Below are 26,359 nucleotides of genomic sequence, written 5' to 3'. Positions count from 1 at the left end.
TCTTATAGTTTAGATGCATGGTTCCTTGTAAACCAGCATTGCTGAATGGGTTATCATGTTTAAATAATTGAAAATGAAATGAATAAAATGATGCAAATACCGACTCAAAAATGGAAAGCAAAGAAGATATTCTATTTTCAAGCCCTAAACTTGACCTTATATTTTTCGGAGAGTATGCAGAAAGTGGATCAGGGAGTGGCAATGAAGACTCGGACAGGTCACCCTTAAAATATAAAAATCCTTTTATAGTTAATTTTTTTAATGCTAGACTTGACTGAAATCATGTCTTTACTGGGGAACTATAGTTTTCTACTGTAGATTTTATCTTAACTTATATGTAAGTTTTGCAATCAGGAACAATCCAAATCTTCGTAAGAATTCTACAGTAGAATTAGAAAGAACATGATGACGTCATCACTTCAAATAACTAGTGCATACGCAAGTTGATGAAACAAATTATTCCGTGCAGTTTATGATTTTGAGGATTAATTTTGCAAAAATTCTTGAAAATGAGTTTCAGGCTTTAGATACTACCCTTTAGCGACAGCCCAGTAAGATAATGACGTCATCGCTAAAATTGCTGAGGCGCGCAAATATAAATAAGTTACATATCATTCGTGTCGTCGTTGAATGCTGATTGTATATATGTATTTTTTTGCTTTAAATGCCACAACAAAGGTGTTAAAATATTAAATATGTCAGTTTTTATTGCTTGATGACGTCATTAAAATCTGGAACTTCCGGTAAAAAATTCAAAAGGTATAACTCGGATTTGGGATCTACTTAGTCTTTTTAGTCAGATTCGGTAAAAACATTTTCGGTTAGGCTGATATTCAGATTGTCTGAGAAAATTAATATCTGCCCTTTTCTTTAGAGTTTCTAGCAAAACAAGTCTAGACTGCCCGAATTCATTTGGGAATAGCTTTATCACAGGTATTTGAATTCTCTTTATAAAAAATTTGAATCCAATCTTTTAAAATAAGGGCTAATTGAATAAGGCTGACATTGCCAGACAGCACTTAATTTTTGGCTTAATTTTGTTAATTTATTCAAGCCTTTTAAAGATATTGCTCAAGAAAAGTCTTTCGTCCTTTTTGTTGAAAATCTTTTGAAATCTTTTGTCCTTTTGCTACTGGCGTTATTCCATAGAAGAGTTCGTCTGTGTTTCTCCGTTTCCTTCTTCCCGATCCCTCTGTTTTTCACCTACTTGTGACATTTCCACAAAAACTTCACAAATTACAGATCTATTTCATATTTGTCACTTTAACACTAAATAGTAGGTTTTCTATCTCTGTCATCTCCATTTGATTCTTTTGTCTTTTATGGGAATTAATTAGTTAATTCGAGTTAATACCCGCGGGGAAGGCACACATCCTCTCTCAATGGGCATGTCAGTATGCACGTTCATCCTTTCAAGGCTGTCAATTACAGTTAGCAACCTATTATTACGCAAATTATATCATGGTGCCATTGCAAGGCAGTGCCCTAGCATATGTAGTTGCAGGCCATTACACAGCACGTGGCTCACGCCACGTTGTATGCGTTGTTTCCCCCTCCCAGTCCCACCCCTCTCTTTAGTTTTTTCTCTACCTGTCCCTATTACACTTCCTTCTCCCTCTCTTCCAGCTAGTTCTCACACAGTATTCACTGCGTGACAGGTGTATCAGTCTGATTGGCGGGTTAAAAACTGAGATAGTTTTTTCCCTGAAATCAAACACCGACCATAAATTACGTCATTGCTCAGGCAATACAAGGGCTGATGCACCGAAAGCCCAAATTGTTTTTCCTGAGATAGGGATTTAGTTTTAGAATTAATAAGGGGCCCCGCGAAGGAATTAACGCAAAATAAATTCCATCTTTTTTCTGAATTTTTGTCCATCGCTCAAAACAAGACATCGCTGGATGATGACAGAATGTGAAGCTATGTTATTCCCGGATTTCATTCGTATGCCTGATTAGTATGGTTTTGTGTCTTTAGAAGAAGCAACGGACCAGGAAAGTAAGCACGCCAGTACTGTTACAGATGTTTTATATACACATTCACTTTACTACGTCAATTAGAAGCAATAGTATATGATTTTTTACAATACATTTGAGACTGGGTTACATTACTGTCTGAGCACATCAAATGCAGTCAGTATATAATGCATTGCAGTAGCTATTGGTAACGACAGCTATCGAATCTCCCAATCTTTAAAGACTCAATGCTAACAATGAGCCATTGCGCTACGCAAGCATCCCATCATGCATTTTCAGACAGTCTGAAATCAATTTTGGTTAATCCGTAGAAGTTTACAGCCATTGTTTAGATCGTCGTCACGCTCGCAAAGGTCCATTGTTAGCAATGAGTACCGGGATATTTTCGAAGCGAACAGATACTTATCAGTTCAATCACAATTTTTGTTGTTGAGTTAATCATTTATGCTGCGTTTGCGCAATACCGGATTCGATTGATATCGGATTCGCTGCACCGTATTGGATTTGTTTCACACCAGATAGGGCACAAGTTTACACGACAGAGGTTACTCTGCACTGCAGGGTGCTGTATTATGTTGCAAAGCCTCTGCGTTGCTATTTGAGGCGAGTCCAAAAACCTCCTTTCACGGCAATGCGCTGAAAAAGTGAAAAATGTTAGGGGCGGGAAAAAAAGTAAAACAAAAGGTTCTGGCTTGAAAAGTTTGTTTTAGTCAAAGAAAGTGTTCTCCAAAGCCACAATCTTCTTAAAGATAAACAATACCTTGAAATCAGATCAATAATGTGGGTAGTGATATATAAAATGCGTGCAAGTCCTATCATTGTAGTGAGACCATTTTGTTTTCTTCTTTGATGAAACCACAAATTGTTGAAAAAGCGCGCCAAACATGGGGTTGAGGCCACAGAATTTGTTACTGAGGTTGCGGAGCAAGTTGATACAGGATTCGAGCGTTTACGCGAGTACTCTGCCCAATCCGATACATATTGGGTGGCTTCATACCACTTTCGAAGCGGAGTGATTTCACTCCGCAGAAGTGGATTGGTTCCTTGTCCCAGGGGGGGGTCACTTGAAACCTTTATGTACGGGGGGGTCCATCTGATAATTATTGGTAAGAATATTTTTTGCGATCTTGTTGGGGTACCTGATTTAACAATAAACTTTTTGATACTTATGGGCAGGGCATGAAAACCCACCCGACCATGCGACCGGGCAGTCACAGGAAATTTTTTCATGCTTAAAGTACTGCAGGAAAATTTTTACAAAATGCCCTTTGGCATGAACCTTTGTTTCTCTCATGTTCATTAAGGAAAAAACATGAAGACAAAAGCAATTTATCGTTCCTTGTACAGGCTCAATTTATTTTCCTACCTAAGAACCCTTCAGAATATGTTTGAAAATTCTTGTCTGATATAAACTTAGTCTTTCATCTGGCTTAAGAATACTCTCACCAGATATGAGGTAAACATCATAGTTAAACCCATATTCCAGATCCATTCAGGTGTTCATGAATAAAAAATAAAATTTCAGACAACAAAACAGAAACTGATTTTGTAGTTTGTAGTGGTAGTAAAATTGCTTAAATCTTTATAAACATAGCGTTTCCTTTCTTCTACAAAAAACTGGTGACACATCATTACGATTGATGGAACCTCACTCTTTTTTCCTTTATCTTCCCATTCTTGCAGAAAATTTATGCATGATTTTCCTCCGGTCGCAGGGAGAAGGAATTCTTTTCATGCCCTACTTCTTGGTCAAACTAACAGAAAAAATTGTAAAATACGAATAAAAGAACACACGTGTCTAAACTAATTAGAATGGGAAACAGTCTACATTACTATGACTAGTGGTCTCCTATGTACTCAACAACAAGATTTTGCATTTTGATATTTTTGGGTCTGATCAACACTTTTTGGCTGATACTTTTGGGTCTGGAAAATTTGTTTTCGATACTTTTGGGTGAATTTTGATAATTGCCGAAGGACCGCCCCGTATATAGAAAGTTGGAATGACTCTCTTGGGGTCCCCATCATGTAAACAGAATGTTGATCTGGTATGAAACGAATCGGATAGGCAGTGAAACCGATAAGCAGTGAATCTGGTATCGTGCAAACGGGGTCTTAGAATAGATTTTTGCTTGCATAGCCATGGGTCTGATTTCTACAAAATGTTCTTTGCTGTCAATTTACTTTGAGGCTACGAGGCAGTGTTGGGGATGCTGTCATGGTTTTACCAAGTAGCGAATACGAGAAAAAGTGTTATCAGTGCAATATCATATGAAAATTTTGGGAAGCAAATAAACTTAAGCCTTCTATATTTTTACAACACGATTAAATATATTTAAATCGAACAGCGCAGAATTCAGATTAAAGGAAATATGAACTTTCTTTTAAAATAGCCCTTATCACGATTTCAACAAGTCTACTTCTAAGCAAAAACATTAATGTTGCAGAATACATAACTTGTGAGTTTTTTGTAATTTCTCGCAGGGAAGATTGTTTCACGAGAAAGACAACTGAATCAAGTCCGCTTTCTATCTTTGACATCACTCAGCAAATGAAAGGGCTAGGCTAGCTAAGGATATAGCCAGGCAGCAAAGCTGTAAAGAATTCAGAGAAGATAAGAGCGGGGTCTCGAGCGTGGTCAGAAAGCTAAAGAGATTCCCAAACAGGCGATGACTCTGCGATGTCTTCTGCATTAGGCCGAGCCACTTCCAGAGTCACTGTTGTAGTCTTCATCATCTCCAACCTCGTTGTCATCTTGATGATCTACAGATGAGATGTGCTCTCCAGATGAGAATGTTCGATGGGCGTTGCTGTACTCATGTATGTTCTTAATGCCTTTAGTTGAAATAGACAAGGTTATTACAGATATAAGTTATAGGACCTTTAGATATAACAAGTTTTAGATTGAGATAGGAAATTCACCAAGCCTTTTTCCATTGCAAGAAAAATTTGGATCATGGAAGCAAATTCTCACCATATTTTTGATAAAATGTCGCTTGATCTTGTTTCTCGGACAATTGTATGTCTTTGTATTGAAAAAAGGAAGAAAAAGGCCGGTTGAAGATAAAACTAGAAAATATTGACGCGCTTAACGCATTAATCAAGAGCTAAATTTCCGCCTTGCCCTATCACAATAAAGGACAAACACACGTTAATGTATTAAAGAAACTTATCGGCAAGACAGCAAAGTTTAGCTGTTACTCACTTGATGTTTGAAACAAATGCTGCACCTCTGCAAAATCAAAGTCATCCATACACTTGGTCTTGTCGACATTCCGTAGAAATGCATCTATATAATACACTGTGCCCCTGTCATCAACGACGCACTCCTTTTTGACTTTCTCCTTGCTCATACAGTCAACTAGCTTTGTGACATGGCAAGGTGAACCACCTGAACCACGGAGCAGTGACGCAGTGCCAAAGACACTTATGCATTTCAGCTGCATGTTCTTCTCGCATTCTGTTGGTTGAAAAATTGTGATATTATGATTTAGTTGGCCATTGAAGCCGTGCGTGTTTTTCTCAAAAGGATCAAGAATTTTGTTATTGAGTTATCGACAAACAATTTATATCCTTTCTTTATGTCTTTTCTTTGAACCGAAGTTTTATTTCCACTAACGAAGATTATGAATTAAGATAAACCTGATTTATAGAGACCAGATTTATAGGCAAGAAAGGCCTTAAAGCAAATGGAGGTGGTGGAAGGAGGGGGGGAAGGGGACTAGCAGCCCACTAGCACTTTAAGGTCATCTTTTGCACTTTTACTATTTACTATGATGACAATAGATATAAACTTGTATAATCAATAGATAAGTATTGTTTTTGTACACAAAATAGGACTTGTGGTGGAGGAATAAACAGTGGAGGAGTTAAGATAACATTAGTTGCTCAAGTGTTCAAAAATATTGCAAGCAGTATCTGTGCCCTTTGACAATTCAAGTAGATTTTATGTTTGTCAGCAATGCGCAAATATAACAAACGTCAATGTGATATTTGGCTCAATACATACTACCCCACATTATAAAATGTCAACGCAGAAGGATTCACCCTTAGTATATTACCGAAGATAAAATGGAAGGCACCAGGGCGTAAGAGAATCAGTCCTATGTACTTCAAAGCATTTTTGCCCTACATTTAGGGTTCTTTATCTATCAAGAGCCAATTTCACTCTAATTTTGTCCTCTTTTTTTAATACAGTTCTCTTATAACTTATGATTCATCTTAAACACGATAAACCAAATCTATAGCCAATTCACTGTTGGTATATTATTGGTATTCTTTCTAGGAGATTAATCTGAAGGAACAAGCCGCAGTTTGGTGCACCACAGCATCTACGTTGAAACAAAGACTCGGCTGGCCTTCCGTTGAAAGTTAAGTCCATAAAGAGACCTGTGCAATGATTCCAAAATCCCTAAACTATTTAGCATCCAGCTACTTGAACGCAAATTCATCCCATTGCCTCATAAACATGGAAGAAGGCTGAGGAACAAATGCACTGACCTAGCTTTACCTTTAAATGAGGTATTTTTGGAATTTCCTCAATTTAGATAATAAAACAGACTTTTGGGAAACAGATTTTTCTTTTGGGAAAATCTTGCTTTCAAATTTTTGATTTTATTCTTAAACCAATTTCTCTCTTTCTCATTTCGATCATAGTATTTTATCAAGTATTTTATAGGGATACTTAAAACTTCGTCCAGTCGATACTTAAAAAATGTCGATTTAAACCTTAATATGTTTTTAAATTATTCTATAAGTCTGATAAGGTTTTAGGGAAACACAAGTAGAAACAGTGCTTGTCAGAAAAGCGAGGTATGTGGGAAAAGCGAGGTATGTCAGTCACGCAATTCTCTGTTAAAAACATCGCCAGCTACCTAACAATGAGACACAAAATTGAGAGCTGAGGCCGGGCAAAATTCTTATATTTTATCCCTAGAAACAATATTCCTATAAACAGCATTCTTATAAAAAGAATGTATTTAAACGAAGAATGTAAACAGGTTTTTTTTCGAGTTTCTCTTTCAACTGCAGTATTGCAATACACAGAAATGCAAAACAATAAATTGTTGAACTGTTCTCAATCAAGATAAAAAATCTAGAAAGCTAGACGTGAATTCAGTAAGATGTAAGAAACGCATAGACTTTACAATAAAAAATGAAGAGCTTTATATAGCCGACTATGGTAGGACAATTAAGAAATAGTTAGAGCTTTAATGCAGGGCTACAAGATAAACTCAGATTAGTTCATATTTTTGTTTGGTTTATATTTTTGTGTTTTGTTACTTCTCAAAATGCTTGCCTATTTTCTTCTTCGCTGTATTTGGCAAAGGAGACAGGAAGATCCAAAGATTGTTTTTGTTTGTTATCTACAGGTTATTGCGTGATTATATTTAACTCAGCTTCATCATGTCCTTTTAGAGTGACAAAATAATTATGATTCACTGGCTTAGACGTTGAATGCAAACTAGTCGAGGATTTGATTTTTCGTATGCATCAAAATTCACACCAAGCGGTGCAGAAGAAATATGCTTACAACAGATTGATAAATTTAGCACGATAAAGTATGTTAAAACCCTAAACATTTATGCAACATCGATACGGAAAAATATAATGAAACCTCTCACTTGGTATCTCAAAGCATATTGGAAAAACCGTTCTTTCAATTGACAATTTTTGGCAGTCTCTTTTGCATTCAACGTTGGAAGTTGGGAATATTTTGGTTAATATCAACAAACATTTATTGGATTGTTGCCGTTGGAAACTTCCTATTCATCTCTGCTCCTGTTTTATAACGGTGATTCACTAAATAAGAATCCGTTGCTGAACACCAGATTTCAACTCGTGCATCAAAACAAATTAAGCGATGCCAGTCGGTTCGAGCGTCCGTTTGGTTATTTCCATTCTTGCTTGAAATCTGTAAGAACTGGAAACGTCAGTTGCCTTCGTAGAATCAACTAAGTGGTAAAGCCTAACGAATTCAGTTGCTCTAAATTAAAGCAGCTACAACGGGTGCATGTATATTAACATCAAATTTAGAACTTTGTTTTCTTGAGGCACGCAGAGGTAAAGCACAACCTTTAACATCTCTGCCCAATCTTCAAACCTCACACCAAAAGTAAATCCTGGCATTGTTAGTTCACATTAGAAAGCTAAAGGGGTCTGAGCCCAACAGAACCCAACAGAAAAAGGGATGCCAAGAACACGTCATGTGACCTGACCATGAATCAAAGAGGTTGACCCATTCACTAAGAATATTAGCTTGGTTTTCTAAAACTCTAGATATTATCCAATATTAATTGAATAAATGATAGGCCTGCCTGTCCCTAAAGCCCCGGTGAAAGACGATGTGGAAACTGAGCAGTAACATTCTTCTAAATACCATGGCTAGGTTGGGCTCATTAGGCCACCTTTTAGGTCCTAATCAATGTGGTCCTAATCGATAATGGCTGGTGATCCAGATATGAGAGGCCTTACTGTAAACGTTGAAATAATTGAAACAGTTGGAGATTTTATCTACCTCGGTGAAAATTTCACAAATGACTGTAATGACAGCAAAGAAATTAGAAGAAGATTAGCAATCGCAAGAAATGAAGTCATCAGCCTCGGCAACATCTGGAAAGACCGGTCCACCACACTCCAAACGAAAATTCGAATACTACACACTCTGATTTTCTCTGTGGCAACATACGGCTGTGAATGTTGGGTTCTCAAGAAAGCTGTTAAAAAACGATTTGAATCGTTTGAGATTTGAATCGTTGGAGAGCGAGGAAATCGAATGATTAGGTCCTGCAAAAATCGGTAAAGCAGCCCTAATTAACAAGATAAACAAAGGGAAATTTTTATTATTTGACCATGTTGCAAGAAATAAAGGCATATGATATGATATCCTGTCTGGTATAGTGAGCGGTAAAAGAAGTAAAGAAAGTGGAAGTGGTTAAGGTTAGGGTTAAGATGAGGGTTAGGGTTAGGGATAATAAAAATTTTAAATCTTATCAAACTTCACAAGGAGGTGCGGACACATTCTATGCACGGTTTATTTTCTTTTTGACCAGAGTTAAGTTGAATTGAATGATGACATTTATCGGATAACTTCATCTTCTTTTGATTCACAACATAACGACTCTGTTATTAATAAGACCCTTCGAAGAAAAGTCTCCAGTCTCTGTTCTCGCTAATGGTTTCACACAGTGGCGGTTCCAGCCTGGGATAAGTGGCGGGATGGGGGGCAACAAGGGGGGACAAAAGGTGTTTCATGGACCACGCCCTTTTGGACCATGCCCTTTTCCGCTGTTTGAAACATTATAAATTGAAAGGTGACAATCTAGATAACGTACATACCCCCCCCCCCCCCGACATTTTTCATCAGGTTTGCAAGAATCTCAAGGACCAACTTTTTGAAAATGTGGGGGTTAGTCCCCCCATTAGCCCCACTCCCGTGGGTCCGCCACTGGTTTGAAATTTATTGAGAAATGGGAAAAGACAACGCTGTTAGGTTCAACCATTTCACATAAATGTAACACTGACATTTCTTCTGTTTCCAAGAATGTTACTGGCCTGGATATTTTTACTTCCTTTCGAAACTTGGTCTTTCTGTGTAATAACCTTTCTTGGAAATCTCACATTTCTTCTTATGCTGAACGTACATCTCAAATACTTAGATTCCTTTTTAGAGCGCGTACATTCGGCTCGCCCATACACATCTAAAACGAACGAAGGATCCAGAGCCTCGGCTCTCCCCGTTCCTCTTCCGTCCTCCTTCGCAATTCCTTTCCCCGTTCTTCATCCTTTGACTCTCTTGAGGCTCTGGCAACCAGGGTAAAAACTTGTCAACTTGGCAACGCTTCATAGTTATCTTCTTGCACTCCAGATTCTCATATCCTTTCTTCTTTTAAAAAAATATCATCTTCCCCTCTAGCCTTTGGTCATTGAAAAATGGAGGGAACACCAAGATCGGTCAGTGCTTAGGACACCAGTGAGCCTCGATCCGCTCCTGAGGGCTAGGTCTTTGTCGGCTAGCACTAATGGATGGCAAGACAAACGCTTGAAGACTTGACATATATAAGGGATTACAAGTTCTGAAATATCATTTTAGGGTATTTGAACATGAGTGCCAAACATAATCCTTTAAGTATGTTATGATTAGCATCTATGCCAAGTTTATGTTATTCATTTCATTTTTAGCGACCTTGAACAGATATGCCTGCTAGAGGTCTGGAGACTAGAACCCATTCTAAAAAAAATAGAATTTTGAGGCATTTTGAAAATGGGTTTGAATTTAATCATTTTCGCATGTCATTTTGTGAGCTACTACCACATTTAATCTATTCATTTTATTTTCAAAGCAGTTATACACGGTTTGGAGGCCTGGGAACGATACAAACTAATCTAAAAACAGGTTCTACTGCATTTCTCAGACTAGGTCCTGATCCCAACTTATTCAGCATATCAAACTGTGTAGCAGGGGATCTTTTAAGAAATTTTCACTGGTGGCGAAGTGACATAAAGGGCATTTTTCTTAACGTGACGCAACTGACGGCAAAAACAGAATCAAAGGGACGAGTATGCATATAATGTAATGCTGCAAGGTCTTGCACATCATTCCTTACTCCCAATGGTGTAATCTTAAATTCTTAGGAAGCATAACACAAAAGTAAAGAAACAAAAATAGCGTTTCATTGGCGCTTTGGAGAAAATATCACATTTTGTGCTTTTTGAGACATCTCTGCATTGAATATTTGACTGTTTATAGTTTTTTCATGCTCCCATCCTAGTGATATACGCGATGTTCTGCAGATCATCCTATCGTCTCTTTTTAAGTTTTTCGCATAGTCTTAATTCAGATTGGTATCTTTTCTGTCGACTTGTTTGTGGCCATTTTGCTACATGGCTTGCCCATTTGCACCTCATATTCTTATGAGTTTTGTATTATTTTCTGAGTTTATTTGCATGGAAGAAAGCATTGGTGCAGCGAAAAGTTGCATATAACAAACGCAAGGAAATAAAAGGTATTCAGATCTTTGCATAATTACAGGAAATGACGCAAGCAAAACTGTCAAAGCATTCGTCGTAGAATTTTCCGCGAATTTCGTTGCCTCGCTTTTGTGTAGTGCAAGAAAATCAAACAGAGTCAGACATTTACATTTACGATGAGACGAAAGAAGTAACAAAATTGACACGTACATAAAACGACAACGACGTAAGAAGTAGTAACGGCTTTTAAAACAGTTTCACCAAAAGGGCACTTGCAAGTGGGGAATCATGGACCAACTAGTGGAGAAATTTGAGGGTCTGGTGGGGAAATTCCTCAGTAGTTTACATTTTTATATGTATATATACATATATTTTATACATATTTGTACAGGGTACAAGTTCAATAAAATTTGCTGTTTCACAATTTGTCCCTGTTAAAAGATCCCCTGCTGTGTAGTTGTAGGAATTTTATAGCTAGCCCCGCCTTCCCTAGTTGCCGACAACTATCTTATCAAATTCAAAACACTAGTTTCAGTTTGAATAGACTATTAAAAGAAGTTGAAAAGAGAATGCACTATGCTTGAAAGCACTCGACGCGACTAACCTTTTAGGTACAGATGGCTATGAATCAAAATGTTACCTACGACATGGAGCATAAGAAAGTTGGGATTGCAAAAACAGCGAACAAGAAGACGAGAACCCAGCTGGATGCTGATGCTGTTTGTTTTTTTTTCCACCTCAACAGGTATTTAGTTTGTTACACACTGAATTTGCCATGCCCGTAATCGTATAAAAACGCGAACAGCTTCGTTTTCCCGGTCTCAAAGTTCCACTCAACAATTCAAATTGAAATTACATTTTACAAAGAAGAAGAATAACAGAAAAGCAATTATTGAATTTAACATAGCAAAGCACTCCAAATTTTCCTGTTTATGTTGGTTATTTTTGAAATACGAGGACAGGGATAGTGAACAGGCGCCTGGATATGTATGGCCTCTCCTGTTTGATCTAACTGAAGTTTCGGTTCTTTTTTACTTTAACAGTGCTTCTATAGTAAAGTACCCTTTAATTTAATCTGAGTACCAAACAGACAAGTTTCAATCGCACGATGTAACATGGTGCAGTACTGGGTTCTTTCAACAATGCAAGGTTTGGCTTGGGACAATGTATTGAAGTATGTTTCCCCAGCGTGAAAAATATTTATCAGAAGTGTAGTGAGGGGGAGGCACAAGCCTCCTTAACAAACATTTCCTAGAATGCGTCTGGTACTGTCGTTTGACATGATTTTCATTTGTCTATACTTCGTCATTTTTGTCTATATTCAACTTCAATTGCTAGATTGAATCTCTTCACGCTCCATGTATTCATACTTACGAGTCAAAGAAAACCACTTAATTAACCTAGTTGCCTTTTATTCATTCTTTCTAGGATTTGCTTAGAATTTATGAATTTTTTTACAATTTTGTAAGATTTTAAAGAATAGTGCTTTTGATTTGAAATGCACCTAGGATAAGTTTTTTACAACGTAACAATTCCCCCTTTTAATTACCTATATATTTTGTCTCGATCAGTCAGATTGAGGCATTGAAACAGCGTAAGGACTACAAAGTAAAAAATGAGAGCGCAACGTATTTTCTAGAAATCGTATCAAGCTAATGAAGTTGGATTTACATATGAAGACAATAAAGGTGCAGCAGGATATTATCACCGTGTTCCCTGCGTATTTTGGTGCTCTTTCGCTGCCTATCAAGTTGTACTCACAGTAAGCTGTAGACGATTTTTCTAACTATTTTCAAGAAAAATTCCAAGTCGCTCCTGATTCTTATTACCAAAGCATCTGTGGTTAATGAAACTCGGGTGGCTAAAGTCTTAGGTGCAGGAGTAGAAGTATAGGGATAGGGGGGTTCTAAAGGGCTGTGCTCCCTGTTAATGGCATAACATAAAGTTGCAAACTTCTTTTTTAATTTTTGCAGCGTTTGTTCATGAGAGCCCCCATGTTTTTTTCAAAGCACTGCACCCCTGCTTTGGGGCTATTAGTGCAAAATTGACGCCTGCTAAGGCATTGACAATTTGCCGGACAACCTTTTGGTACTGCTAGAGATTAGATCGAGCGGAAATAGTAGTATTCGAGAAAGGAAATTAAAGATATAGACTCTCAACTCAAGCACTTATGTGTTCAGTAGGTTTGGTAGGTATTGAAAAAAGTGCTAGATCGGCATTTCGAAACAGGTAGATTCTGCGTTGACAATTTATGTCACTGAAGGAGAATTTAATTCTGCAACTTCATCGGACTACACGCTTCGATCTAAATTAAATGTTCAACCACGTTAATCGTAGAATTGACTTTTGAGGTCCTTTCAAAATTGCAACATTGTAAATACAAAATGATAGTGTATCGCAATATAGTGTATTGCCAATGTTCGCGTCAAGCCGTTGCTTTTCAAGTATTTGCTTTGTATTATTTGCTTCATTTGGCGCAATGCCCACAATCGACAGCGATAGCTAAGTGGCTAACTAAAACCAGTTTACTACTTTATCCTTCCCTACCCCCTCTTTCTCTAATCATTCCTTTGTCAATCAAATACAAGCTAACTCGTTTTTACAATGAGATTACATTCACGCATGCCTCGATTTTTTGATTGTTTTTCTAGAAACCTTTTTTCTAGACTTACATTTAAGGTCAGTTGATGTCTTCTTACTTCAATCAATGCTTGAAATTAACAGAAGGTAGTGGCTGAGACAGGGCCTATCCATAAAGCTTGAAATTTGCAACTTTTTCAATCATCTTTTTTCGCAAAAACTGAGAATTGTTATCATGAATAGAAGGCAGTAATTTAGAACGGTGAAATGGCACCAGATAGAAATGCCTAGAAAAATATATACCATTTGGCTTTTTCGGCACAAAAACCAAAACGAAGGGAGCTCTTCATTTAATTGCCTTTCTAATTCAAAAGTATCTTTTCGTACGATTTGCTGGCATTTAGTTTTGTGGACACCACCAAGCTTACCCTTGAAAAAGGCTCTTCCTTCATTTCTGTGCTCCCTTGTATGTTAACACTAAATGAGCTCATTAGAAAAGAATTAAAGAATCTTACCCGTCAGTGATGCCAAATCTATGACTGCATTTGCTTTGGCAGATCCATAAGGCGCAGATTCAATTTGGGCCAAATGTCCCAGCACCAGAATGATTAAAACTTCCATCATACTTGCCAGTCGCTTTTGGGGCGCAGGCTCGGCTTGTTGGTTCTTAATTGATTTTTCCAGACAATGAACGACCAATTACCAAGAAGTTCTTTATTTTAGACAATGCCCCTTTGCATCTAATGGACTGGGCATAGCCTTTCCCTAATAGGAGAACAGACAACCAATTGATTTCAGTGGGCACATTTATTGTTGCAGAGACTTGGAACTAGACTGTATGTTTAATCTATGAAGAAGACGCATCTCATTTTACCAAGCAACTAACAACTTGTGATTCAAATTTTTCATTCTTTTTATAATAACGGAATTCGGTCTGATTTAAAGGATTTTTTAAGGCTTTAATATTTCAAGCGTTTTCAATCGTAAACAGCGCAAAGGTTGGTCACATAGAAGTTTCTAAGTTTTACTATTAATCAATTGATTCAGCAAAGAAGAAAGATTTTGAAAGAAAACATCAAAGAAATGAATTGCAAAGAAAAAAGATATTGCTATACCTTGTTTATCCAACTTTTATTTACACGAAAGTCAATCCATGTTGACCTTTCTTTGCGTTACAATGTGTCTATGCACAGTTTTAGTTAATTATTTGAGCAACGTCAGAACATAGTAAGAGGAACGTTGGAACATGCCTCAAATGAAAAACTAGAAGAAGCTTGGGGACTTAATATTATGTTAACAAAACAGCGATTTCAGAAAAAGATTGTATTACCTAAAGTAAACTTCCCTTCAGGTGTAACATTAATTGTTATATGCAACCAAAAATGCTACGCAAAGTTTCGATTAAGTGGTTTTAGAAATATTTTTTAGAATACACTCATTTTTTGTAAGAAACTGGCTATAATAAACAAATACCGGTCAGTCAGAAAAATTAAGAAACTTTAGTAATCGAAGCAAAAAAATTAAGAAAAATATTCAATCGTGATAAAACTGAGAACAATTAAATTTGGTAAAATCCAAGAACAAGATTGCCCTGTTGCCCTAGAACTTAAGACACAAGGGATAGAAATATACTTCCCACATCTAAATACAGCATCAGAACAGAAGCGAATCTCTTGACGTGATAAGAAAGGTCACGAGCATTTCATAACATCATTCATGATATCATAATTAGAAAATGGCAAAAACGAGAGAAAGAGAGAAAACGAACTCCAAAACTGGCTTTCTCGTTTGTATGTAGATCGACTCCAAAACTGCTAGATGGAAGGACGACCGGGCTCTGCCAATTATCCGAAACATGTCATCATTATAGAGTTTTGCGCAATCTGGGTTGTCTAAAAGATGTTGACCGATGGCAGAATCACTTGTTTTAACAGTATTTCTAGACCTACAAGATCGAGGAGGCTGTTCTCTTTGAGGGGCAGTTTTGTTTCTTAAGTTGGAAGGAACATGTTGTTTTATCCTATCCCCCAATCTTTGGGTTGTGCGTCCTACGTAGCCAGAATCACACTGGCACGTAAATTCATAAATGACGAAACTTTTTTGGTTGGTAGGAACGCAACCCTTTTGAATGGATGGAAGGGCTCTCCTAGTGCTGTAAACAATGCGAGGATTGACATCAAATGGTGCTACCAATCCATGGTAGTTTCAAATAAACTGGACACTTTTGCGGACCAACTTTTGAACAGCCGAAAACTTGCGATCTTTTCCTTAGTATAAGATAAAATGACGTCTTCTGGATAGCCGTTGTCCAGAAAGATCGTTTTAAGTTTTTCCAGTTCAGCGTGCAGTTTAGATTTCGAGCACATCATAAGTGCCCTATGTACCAAAGTTTCGACAAGGTTGACTTTGTGTTGTTTTGGGAAAAATGAATTCCAGCGTATGTACTGACCGGTAAAAGTTGGCTTGCGATAGACACTGGTAAGAAATCCAGTGTTAAGTAAGAAATCCAACTGGTAAGTACTTTTCGACAAAAAAAATCTAAAAATGGCACGGAATTATTTTCCTCCTTTTCAAACGTAAACTGGAGGGCTGGGTGTAGGCTATGTGTTTTAGAAAAATATCACACTCAGCCTCTGTTATACCATATACCATTTTCAAATCCGTGCTCCTAAAAATGTCATGCAATACTTTTATTCAGTGGACTATGAAAATATTTATAGTTTGCAGATATAGAAAAATCTGTTTTGAAATGAGAACAACATTAAGAACACCCGAGCTTGAAATTATCCAAAAAAACAAGAACATCAAGTGTCAGCAAAAATTGTATTGTTCTGATAAAAAAAGTGTGGTGCATTAAATAGGCCAAGAAAGCTAGACCGAGTCAAGTAGCAACCAGTTGTTGATTCAGGCAAATAACCCCATTTCTAAATGCAACAATAAAACTGTCTATACAAAACAGCAGTTACACACTTTTTCATAAGAATTAAGTCTATGATGATATCTAGGCTCAAAATTGCTGAAATTTGAGAATAATTTAAGAATTATGCAAGGCTCAAGCTTCATTAAGAATTTGGTTTTTGTTTATTTGAGTTCTTATGGAAAGCAAAAATTGCGAGTTTCACGCTGTATGTTTTGAAATAGACGTATCCGGCCTTCATTAACAAATAATCAGGCCATTACACCTTGTGTCGCTTAAGAATAATTTAAGAACAATTTTTTGTTTAAAATCTTAAAAATTCAAGAGTATTGAGGCTTAGCAATTTGTATAAAATTACCCAGTAAGAAATCTTTCAAGAATTTGTTTCTTTCTTGATATGTCAAACTTTGACTGCGATTAATACTTCAAAATCACAAGCTACTATAGGGTATGATACTCCAAAGTTGTGAGTAAACGGGGAACATTTTTAAAAACGGGTCGACCTTCAAAAGTGTTATTTACAAAGGCAATAGTTTAATTATTCAAAGATCGCAAAGACAAAAATATTGAGCCTCTCATGGCGTTCATTGAAGCGCAAGCAGATTTTCAAATAATAGTAAACGGCAGAGGGGAGGTCCCTTCTATCTTCGACTTCTGAGTATGCCTTTATTTGATTTTATTGAAAAATCTCCTACTCGGCAATCTGATCTGGTACCCAGAATCCAGAATCACTTTATGAATCGCTTCGAAGCGTTCGATATTATGATGCCTTGATTATCAACTCCTCGCATGCAAAAATCTATATAGAACTAGGATAGGAATCATTCTATGACAGAAGACTACACGGAGACTTGTTATCATTATCTGAATATTGCTAATTGACTTGCCCCAAGCTACTTGACCTCTTTTTTGCCTGTGGTAAAAGGGCCAAAATATGATTGAAGAAACATTAAGTGCTTTCCGATACCCAGACAAATAATTGATGTTTTTAAAAATAAATTTTCTTCAATTGTACTAGTGGTTTGAATAGTCTCAATACACCTATCGCCTTTTTTGTCAGTTTTCAAATAAAAGCTAACTAGTTAATTGGAACCAAAAAGAGAGATCTAAACAATCTTTTCGCGGTACAAAAGTTTAAAATGGCCTTGAAAAAAGCAAACATTCCACTCATACTTAAGCTTTTCGTCTGACACTCTTTGGCGTGTAAAACGTCAGAACATATATCGAAAACTATACGCTAGGGAACATATATACACAGTTGTGGTCAAAATAGGCCAATCAGAAACGTGAGCACATGACTGTTGAGGTTGACCAATCAGTGCCGCTTGCCTGTTGCCTACTGGGAATGTTGCCAATGGAGTCCTACGGTGAAAACAAATTCCTTCTTGCTACAAAAAAGCGGTTTTTTATGTTTATGTAGATAGATTCCAAAACTGCTAGATGGAATGACGATCGGGCTTTTCCAATAATCCGAAACATGTCGCAACTATAATTTTTTGCACATTCTGGATTTTCTAGTAAATGCTGCCTCATAGCAGAATGGCATGTTTTAGTTGTGGTTTTTGATCTGCAATGTGATGTTTCTAGCCTGTAAGCAATCTACAGTAAATTCTCTTTTTAGCCCCCCTTCTCTCAATTAAGCCCCCTCTCTTATTAGCCCCCTTTTTAGAAGGAAAAATTTAATTAGCCCCCCTCCAATTTTCACTGATGCTGAAATAAGTAAACTTGACAACAGAGATTTTCATTTTATTCATTTCTTGGCATCGTTCGTTCAATTCTTTGCATCAAATCAAAATTCACACCTCACAAATTCACATCATATCAAAATGTCTCTAGAATTAATAATTGTTGACGATGACAATATTATTGATATAGAAGGCTGAGTTGATGTTTTTTACTTCGCAAATAACAAAAATATTTACCACTTAAAATTGTTTTTTATTACAAAATATTTATTAAGCCCCCTCTCTCAATTTAGCCTCCCCCCTCTCTTGTAAATCCCTGGGTGGGCTAAAAAGAGAGTTTACGGTATATGCCATCATCTTTGTATCATGTTTGTAATGTACTGCTGTCACTATGCTTTGTAGTACTTGTTGTTGTTTACCTTGTTGATTGATTGTAAACAGATTCGTGTATGATAAGTAAATGTAACTCAGAATGTAAGTCAGTAGTGATTCAGGATATGAGGAATACAGGCGTATAAAGTGCTCGCCTATTACATTACAGTGCTCGCCTTTGCTTATGCCTAGCCCCGAAAACGGCTGGCCGAAATGAACCAAATCTTCCAAACAAGTGATTAAATTAAAGGCATTTGACGTGCATTTGACATGCATAAGTACAGCGAATCCAAAAATAACTTGGGCTAAATTGATCAGAGCACGCGCACATAAAAAGGCATTTGAAACTGCTCACGTGAAACCACTGCGCGCTGCTCTAGGTATCTCACCGATTTGCAGAAAGGTGGAATTCGGTGATATCCTGTTCACGTGCTCTTCTCTGTGCACAATTTGATTGGTCAACCGCTCGTAGTCGAGTGGCTGTAAGCCACTTTTTCCTGTGTCAAACAATGACGGCGCCAGCCACTACGCTCTGGGGGGGGGGGGGGCGACAAAAAAGAAACATTTAGGCCAAACCCTTTTAGCAACAATTGGCTATGTAAAGGCAGTTTCAAAATCAATGGATGACATTATAAATAGTACGTTGCCAAAATATTACCCCTCCCCCGAAATTTTTCATCGGAGTTAGACAAAATTCAAAATTGATCCTGCCGAGAACTGGGGGAAAGTGTCCCCCTTGTACCCCCATGGCGCTGCTACTGGTGTCAAATGTCTTTGATAAAAGAAACTTAAGAGAGAAAATTCATCAAGACTTAAGAGATAAAAGTTTAACGCAGGTGAAATGTACTTGCTTGAGAAAAATGCTGGATCTTAGATTTATTGAGTGAAAAGATGCATTTTTCACAGTTATGAAGGTGGAAAAACACTTGACAGATATTGGAATTGAAACAAAATTTCTTGGAGCACGCTAAAAAAACCATGGTGATAGTGCTAGTCTTCTTTATATCAATAAACTGTAATTTTATAATTTTTGATTATATGTCTTCATTAGATGTACTATAAGAATTTGTGGATTGTAACTTGTATGGAATTTATGTAACTATTTTTCCAAAGAAAATTTCAGCAAATTCATGAAAGTAGCCAACGAGGGGACAATTCAAGTATTGTGCTTTGTTTGTTCCAAACAGTACATCACGATATAAGAACGTTGAACCTCATTAGCTGTAGCCCCCCTCCCTTATTGCCTGTTTCATTTCACCGCAAGTAACCTTGTGAAATGTTCAAAGGCTTAGAATACACCTAGGGTGAAGTGCGAGCCCCCATTAATTGAAATGATTGATTGATGATAGAATCTTATCAAAGTTGTAAAATGAATATAGGCTTTTAGAAATAACATCCCCAAGAACAGTGTCATAGATAGAAGGGGCTTGGGGACAAAAAATATTATATTATTACTCCTGTATTATTTCAGTTCTACTGTCGTTATATTATATTCAAATGTATGAAAAAAATAAAAAATGTTCTTTAGATATTTATTGGAAAATCTCAATGTTTGCCCCTCCTATGAAATTCAATTCAATTCCATTCCATCAATCAATGCCAAATACAATTTTCACGTATAAAATAAAGATGAAGTTACTATACATAATTAAACTACCCTACATTACATTAAAACACTAGATAATTTTATTCTTTTATCATTGGCTGGCTAAGGAGGAGCTCTGAAAAATAGGTTAACTAACCGAGACTGAGTCCAACCCCCCCCCCCTCCCCTATCCACCCTATAAAATGAAAAGAAAGATATATAAAAGTAAAAAGAGCATGACAAAGCATGACAAAGCAGATTACCCTCATAAATTAGAATAAGAAACGATGAAGTGAGACTTCAATTTAGACCAAAAAAGTGAGATGGAACCAGCACTAGGTATAAACAGAATATTCCACAATTTAAAGCCAAAGTATTTTAGTGTTTTGAGTCAATAGAAGGCTGTCCTCTAAAATGAAATAAACAGGTCCCCTCTGGTGGCCTGGTGTCTTTCAAACCAATAAAATTTCCTATTCATGCCACTGCCAACGCATAACTAGTAGTGGAATTAAGTGTCATAATGAATAACTATTAGTGGTAGTGGTGGTAGTAAGATAATTTCTCTGGAATTGCCAATATTCACTTTCTTGTTTCAAATTCCTTCAAATTCCTTCAAGATTTTCTTCAAATTCATTGTCAAATTTTCATACTTCTTGTAGTCACCGTGACATATTGGGTGCCAACTTGCTCCTTTGCAAGGACCAGAATTTTAACATCACTCAGTGCTAGTTTTTTCTCCTGAGTACGTATTGAAAATATAGTCTACTCTATTTTTGCACTGTGAATTCTTTGTAATGCATGAGCGCGGAAGTCCAAGAGCGTCGTTAATCATATCTGATACATGCCTTCTTTATATCGATCAGGCATGCCCAAAATTACTATCCTAGATTATTCTAAGGCATGTTTGTCACTCTAAATAAAAATCTACAAATACAAAACTTTCAGTACAGGGAAATTGCCTAAAAAGGAAGTCTATCGATTCGGTAAATTAGCGTCACTTTCAGTAAGAATCAGTGTTGATATCATCAAAATTTATTCGATATGCATAAAATATAATTCAATGCTCACTATCTTAATAAATTCTTATAGAACCTGATACATTTTCTGCTTTTCCTCTATTTTTTAAATACCATAATTTTTAATTTGTCTGAAGGACAAGGTGGGGATCCTATCAAATATTTTTGAAAATCTTATAATGGTTTGCTAGCCTGTCTAGAGCCCACTCCCCAACTCCCCCCTCCCCTCCTTCCCCCTTTGTAACTCCAGAATGTGTCCCAGAACGTGTTCGGCGTCCCTGCCTGGAGTAAATAATCAGCCTTGGTTGTACGCATCTGAGACAGTGGCTTGAAACAATTTAAAGGAAAATGTTCTATTATTTTCTCATGTAGAATGTTCGAACTAGAAGCGATAGCCAAATCAGCAGCAAGATCTTCGTTAATCAATTTTTCGTTAATTAATCTTTAATTAATCATTTCAATCGGAAGTGCAGGTATTTCAATTACGAAAACCAATGTGTACGTGAATAATCTTAACACAATATTGACGGATACACAAATGTTATTCAAGACAAGTTTTCTGACGTCATCAAAAATCTATTTTTAGAATATCTTAATTTTGATCACACTATCTAAAAGAACGGCAAAAAATACCTCTCTATATGCAAAATAAGCTGGATATTATCAAAATTGGGCGAGGTATTGCCAATGAAAGACTTGAGGTTGCTAACGGATTATTGTAGTTTTGGTCTGGTCTGGTTCATAAAGTTATGAGTCATGGCCAAATTATGAGGTTTGATGGGGAATAAGCCTTGGCTTATGTTGCCATTTCTCAGTCAATTTGTAACATAGTCAACTGATTTTACACAGTTAGAGGTGTTCTATAATGCTTGTTCGGGTTATAAAGTCAAAATAGAAAAATTATGAGAAATATCTTTATGACGTCATCATTTCGGTATTCTATATGTCAAAAGCAAACAAAAATATCATAACCAAGAGATTTTGAAAGAAAAATATTGAGAGAAATTAGAAAAGTTCATAAACTGAAATGAAATTTGTATCCAATGCTATAATAATGAAATCTTGGAGATAATTGGCATGAGTTTAGAAATAAGAATGTTATACTTGGAACGTTCGCCCAGTTTAGTAAGTCAATTTTTGTAGCCGAATGTAAAAGACATGCCGCGCATGTAGACGTTTTAAAAGCAAAGAATAAGTTTAGACGAAATAGCCGAATTGCTGTTGTTTTCTAAGACCGTAAGTTCACCTTATACCTTTGACGTTTCCTTTTTATGCGCATTTCTATTTGTGAAGCTCGCTGTAGCTTTACAATACTGTAGAGTGATATCATATGAATAAAGGTGAATTTAATAAAAGATCTTCATGATCAGTGGTAGCATGTTGTTCTGTTCTTTTACCTTGTGTTCGCAGCATGCGTGAAACTATAAGTTGCAACTGAGAAACGTCCTGTTCAATACATAAAAGAATGTAAATGTGTATATTTAGGGGGGTAAAATAAAGAGTACTCTTGGATAATCTATTATGTAAAGCTCACGCCATGATAAACCAAACCAAATTATTTATGTAGAAAATATCTAATACCGCAACGCACCGAGAAAAAACAACAATAAACAGAAGCTAATTAATAGTAGCTAATACTTCGCCCTCGGTATACGGGGTTTCATCGAAGCAAATGTAAACGGGCTGATAAAGACCCAATTTAAAAACAGAATTTGAAATAGGCGACGGTGGTATCAGTGTGAGTGCAGCGCAGCGGAGAAGAAACAGGCAATGAAAATAGAGGAGGAAAGGCTAGCGAGTGCAGGCACCGCGGAGCTTTGAGAAAAGTTGGGGGTCTAACAAAGTGGAGGGGGGCTAAGATTGTAAAAAAAGGCTTTGCTGATAGTTTATTACTCAATATTTGGTATTTTTTGCAAAAAGTGGGCTAAAGTCTCCCCACCACCACCCTGCTCCGCGAAGCCTAGAGTGATGTGAGGGAGTATGTGATGGTGCCGGAGTGAAAGTGCTATGAGGATGGGTAAAAATAATAATTTTAATTATAACACTAAGGATAAAACATTTGTTAACAATAAATAATAATCATAATGTCAATTACATTTGGGTGATAGAAAAAATGATGACGAAGAAAGTGATGGTGGCCTGACGTAAAGTTGATGGTGAATGGTTCTGTTAAAGAAATTGGGTTTATTACTGGGTGTATCAAAATTATTTATAAATTACATATTCTGTGCCCCAACTATTTAGGGATATACCCTAAACATAGCGTCAGTGAATGCACATTACTTCTCTTGAGCGTAGCGATTAACTTTTAGAACAAAGAAGTGCAGGTCATGTATGCACTGCCGACGTCGCTTGTGGAACAAATAACCTAGGACTAGCCTAATCCAATAATTTTTGGCCCATGTTAGATTATACAGAGGGAACTGGGCGTAAAGATTTTTCAATTGATGCGTGATTGCAACAAAATTTGGAGGTAGCATATCAAAATAGAGAATAATTTGTGGGTCAAGGAATTTAGACGCAAACATCAATGAGACTAGCAAAATCTGCTATTTAGGCTATTCTTTGTAAGATCTTTTAGCGATTTGGCTGATAGTTGCAATTGTGATTGAAGCAGAGTTTATACATTTGATATTTTTCATGTAATTTTCTCATACTTCCTGACAATACGAACACCCAAGCAGAAACTAGACTCAACCATTTCTGAGCTGCACATATTGATCTTTAATTAGATGTCCTGATCCTGTTGTCATTTTTTCACCAAAAACTGCGTCTTAATTGAAAGTTCCCTAATCAAATATTATCGAAATAATTGCTTTTAAATCAAATTTAATTTTCAGTAAGTCGTATCACACCAGAAATCTTCTGAAACATTTGTAAATCGTAAAAGGTGATATCCTGTTCTAAAATCACGATAATTACATACCAACAAACATATCCTGGTGAAATTTGCTTTTTTCCCCTGCCATGGCATCGTTGATTGGATAACATGTTCATAATTTCAAACATAAGGATCTTCTGCAGTTATTGATTTGCAGGTTGTACATTAAATCAGATTTTCAGTGAAAAAATTATAGACACACTGTTGCTTTGTTTAGGAATTCATCATAAGTAGATTTGATTTTCTATAAAAAATCATTACTTTGTTGGGTTTTTTGAGATAACGCTTTTTCCTCCAATTGTCATTTGTCGATTTTGTAACTTATTGTAACCCGCACCATCAATTTCTACTTGTTTTTGGACTTTTGCCTTTATTAGTATTGTTGTTTGGCCATTTACAGGGTTGAAGAAGAGAATTGAGGCTCCATATGAAATAAAAAGAAAACAAAGTGTTTATACACTGCTTGATATAATTTTTCTATTTACTAACTAACTTAGGTATATTTCTATTATTTGTCTATCATTTGCTCTAGTTCAGCAGATAACTTTCTGTTCTGTATCATTGCATTGTCTGCATTTTGGGAGTGTAAACATGGCCTACTTAAAAAACTCGAGACAAAGAAGATGCAGATTTCCGTTCAGGAATTAATATTCTCTCAACCAATACAACAGCTTTCCGTTAATCACATCGATGTGCACTCTGAGCCAAAGGTCACCCTTTCTTTCTTTTCCATACGTCTGCCAAAAGAGCTTTAGCATGACTCCTCCCCTCCCAAATATTTCCAAAAATCAATAATCAATGTTTTTCTGAGAAAAACTTCGAATTGTCTGTTCTGAGCGGTATAATATTTTGTTAAATTTAAGACTCGGAGATGCATTTTTAGCCAAGGCTTGATTTCAAAATTTTTCTTCCGCTAAACTTGATTCTTAAAACACCTGCCCCCCCCCCCCCCCCCCCCCTCGAGGTTTGTGATAGGAATATTCTCCTTTTCGGTATTAACTTCGTTATCGTGTGGGTTATGACACACTTGACTTTAGGATCGCTGACGCAATGATCGCTGCGGTCGTTGCGTCAACATGTAAACTGTCTTGTTCAGTTTGCCAGGGATCCTCTCGTTTGAGATTTAAAATGTTCTATATCTGCGACCGCAGCGATCCTTGCGTCAAAGGGAAGCCGATAGAGGCCTCTTTTTCAGGAGCAAAGCCTCTCTTCTACAGTCACGTTGTTGAATCTAATGATATACAAGCGACGACCCTTCTTTATTGGTTGAATCCCAAATATCCAAGATGGCGTTTGCTACATCTGAGAATCTCCAATTTATGGAAGAAGTTCAGAAATACGACTGCATATACAAGAAGTATAACCGAGATTATAAAAACAGAGCTAGTGTGCTACCCCAACTTTGTGGTGCGAGTGTCTAACATTTCTTTGGTTTATGATAATCGACAAAGTCAATTTTCATAAAAGCAAGGAAAATATCATGCAGCACTTGACAAACAGCGCTTTTAATAGACTCCATCTAATAGAGTACCGAAGTAAAGACGCCACAAAAATTCTTTTTTCTTCAGACTTTACACTCTTCCGACAAAAACTATGGGACAGGATATGATGAATTGCTAAAATTCTGGGACAGAGTATCAAAACTAAGGAAATCTATAAGCAATAAATATGTGGGATAAGCTTACTCTACTTGTTTCTTTCCTTAGAATGAGCATGTTCCAGTTACAGTTGCTAGGGGTAAATATTATGAGAACTGATATATTTTGGCATAATTGTGCCGCATTTTTTGCATAACTCTTATGAGACAGGGTGTGCTTTCTAAAATATTTGTATGGGACAGGGTCAGGTTGAAAAAATGGATTGAAAAATAAATGTTACGATTTGTAGAAATCAGATAAAATCACCCCTATGTTTGTAACCTTGTGACGTCACTGATTCTTATGCTTTGTCACTCGCACTCATTGTTTTTAAAACCCCAAAAACAAACTTTCCCGTGCAAATGTTCGAGTTAATTTTCGTTTTCTATTGCAACAACATGTAGAAGTTTCAATTTCTTACAAAAAAACTATATGTGAAATTTCATTTCATAGGCACTTTAAACGCACATAAAAGCATGCAATTAATCCATGGGCGTAGAATCTAGTGATCAACAAATTTTGCTTTTTATTGTACTCAATTAGCTTCAATTAGCTTTATAGTCTGTCTCAAATCAGCTACTACAAATTTCTGTTTGTGTCCTGATGTTAGTCCCCTACGGTTCTTCCTTTAATTTCTGCTCTCTAACAAGAAACGAGGTCAATTCTAAGCGAGGTAAATACAAAGCGAGGTTAATACAAAAACTAAGATTGATAATTTTTTTAGTCTCTTACACTGATA

The 26,359-nt window shown here is 36.6% G+C and overlaps 2 protein-coding genes across 6 annotated transcripts in view; one reads left to right on the top strand and one right to left on the bottom strand.

Moving 5' to 3' along the window:
• Positions 1–1,839: 1,839 nt before the first annotated feature.
• Positions 1,840–26,359, bottom strand: part of LOC135691539 (uncharacterized) — a 48,149-nt gene continuing 23,629 nt past the window's right edge. For all 4 annotated transcript variants that reach the window (XM_065209412.2, XM_089112294.1, XM_065209411.2 and 1 more), the window contains exons 3-5: positions 14,043–14,292; positions 5,183–5,437; positions 1,840–4,812 (exon numbers count right to left, since the gene is read on the bottom strand). In XM_065209412.2, the coding sequence (XP_065065484.1) occupies positions 4,670–4,812; positions 5,183–5,437; positions 14,043–14,151 (507 nt within the window). In that variant the 5' untranslated portion in view covers positions 14,152–14,292 and the 3' untranslated portion in view covers positions 1,840–4,669. The remainder of the gene's footprint in view (positions 4,813–5,182; positions 5,438–14,042; positions 14,293–26,359) is intronic.
• LOC148958582 (uncharacterized) overlaps positions 6,810–26,359 on the top strand; it is a 34,686-nt gene continuing 15,136 nt past the window's right edge. Inside the window, exons 1-2 of one of the 2 annotated variants that reach the window (XR_016144551.1) lie at positions 6,810–11,692; positions 11,991–14,049. Coding sequence is in view for 1 of the 2 variants with exons in the window: in XM_089112296.1 (XP_088968422.1) it covers positions 11,565–11,692; positions 12,587–12,709 (251 nt within the window). In the remaining variant the exon portion in view is untranslated. Of the gene's footprint in view, positions 11,693–11,990; positions 14,050–26,359 lie in introns of those variants that run through there. The other variant, XM_089112296.1, reaches the window with a different exon arrangement.

The sequence above is a fragment of the Rhopilema esculentum genome, chromosome 13 (assembly GCF_057945365.1).
Source record: "Rhopilema esculentum isolate cy_ngs chromosome 13, ASM5794536v1, whole genome shotgun sequence".
NCBI classification, from domain to species: Eukaryota; Metazoa; Cnidaria; class Scyphozoa; order Rhizostomeae; family Rhizostomatidae; genus Rhopilema; species Rhopilema esculentum.
This window is presented reverse-complemented; position numbering and strand designations above follow the sequence as displayed.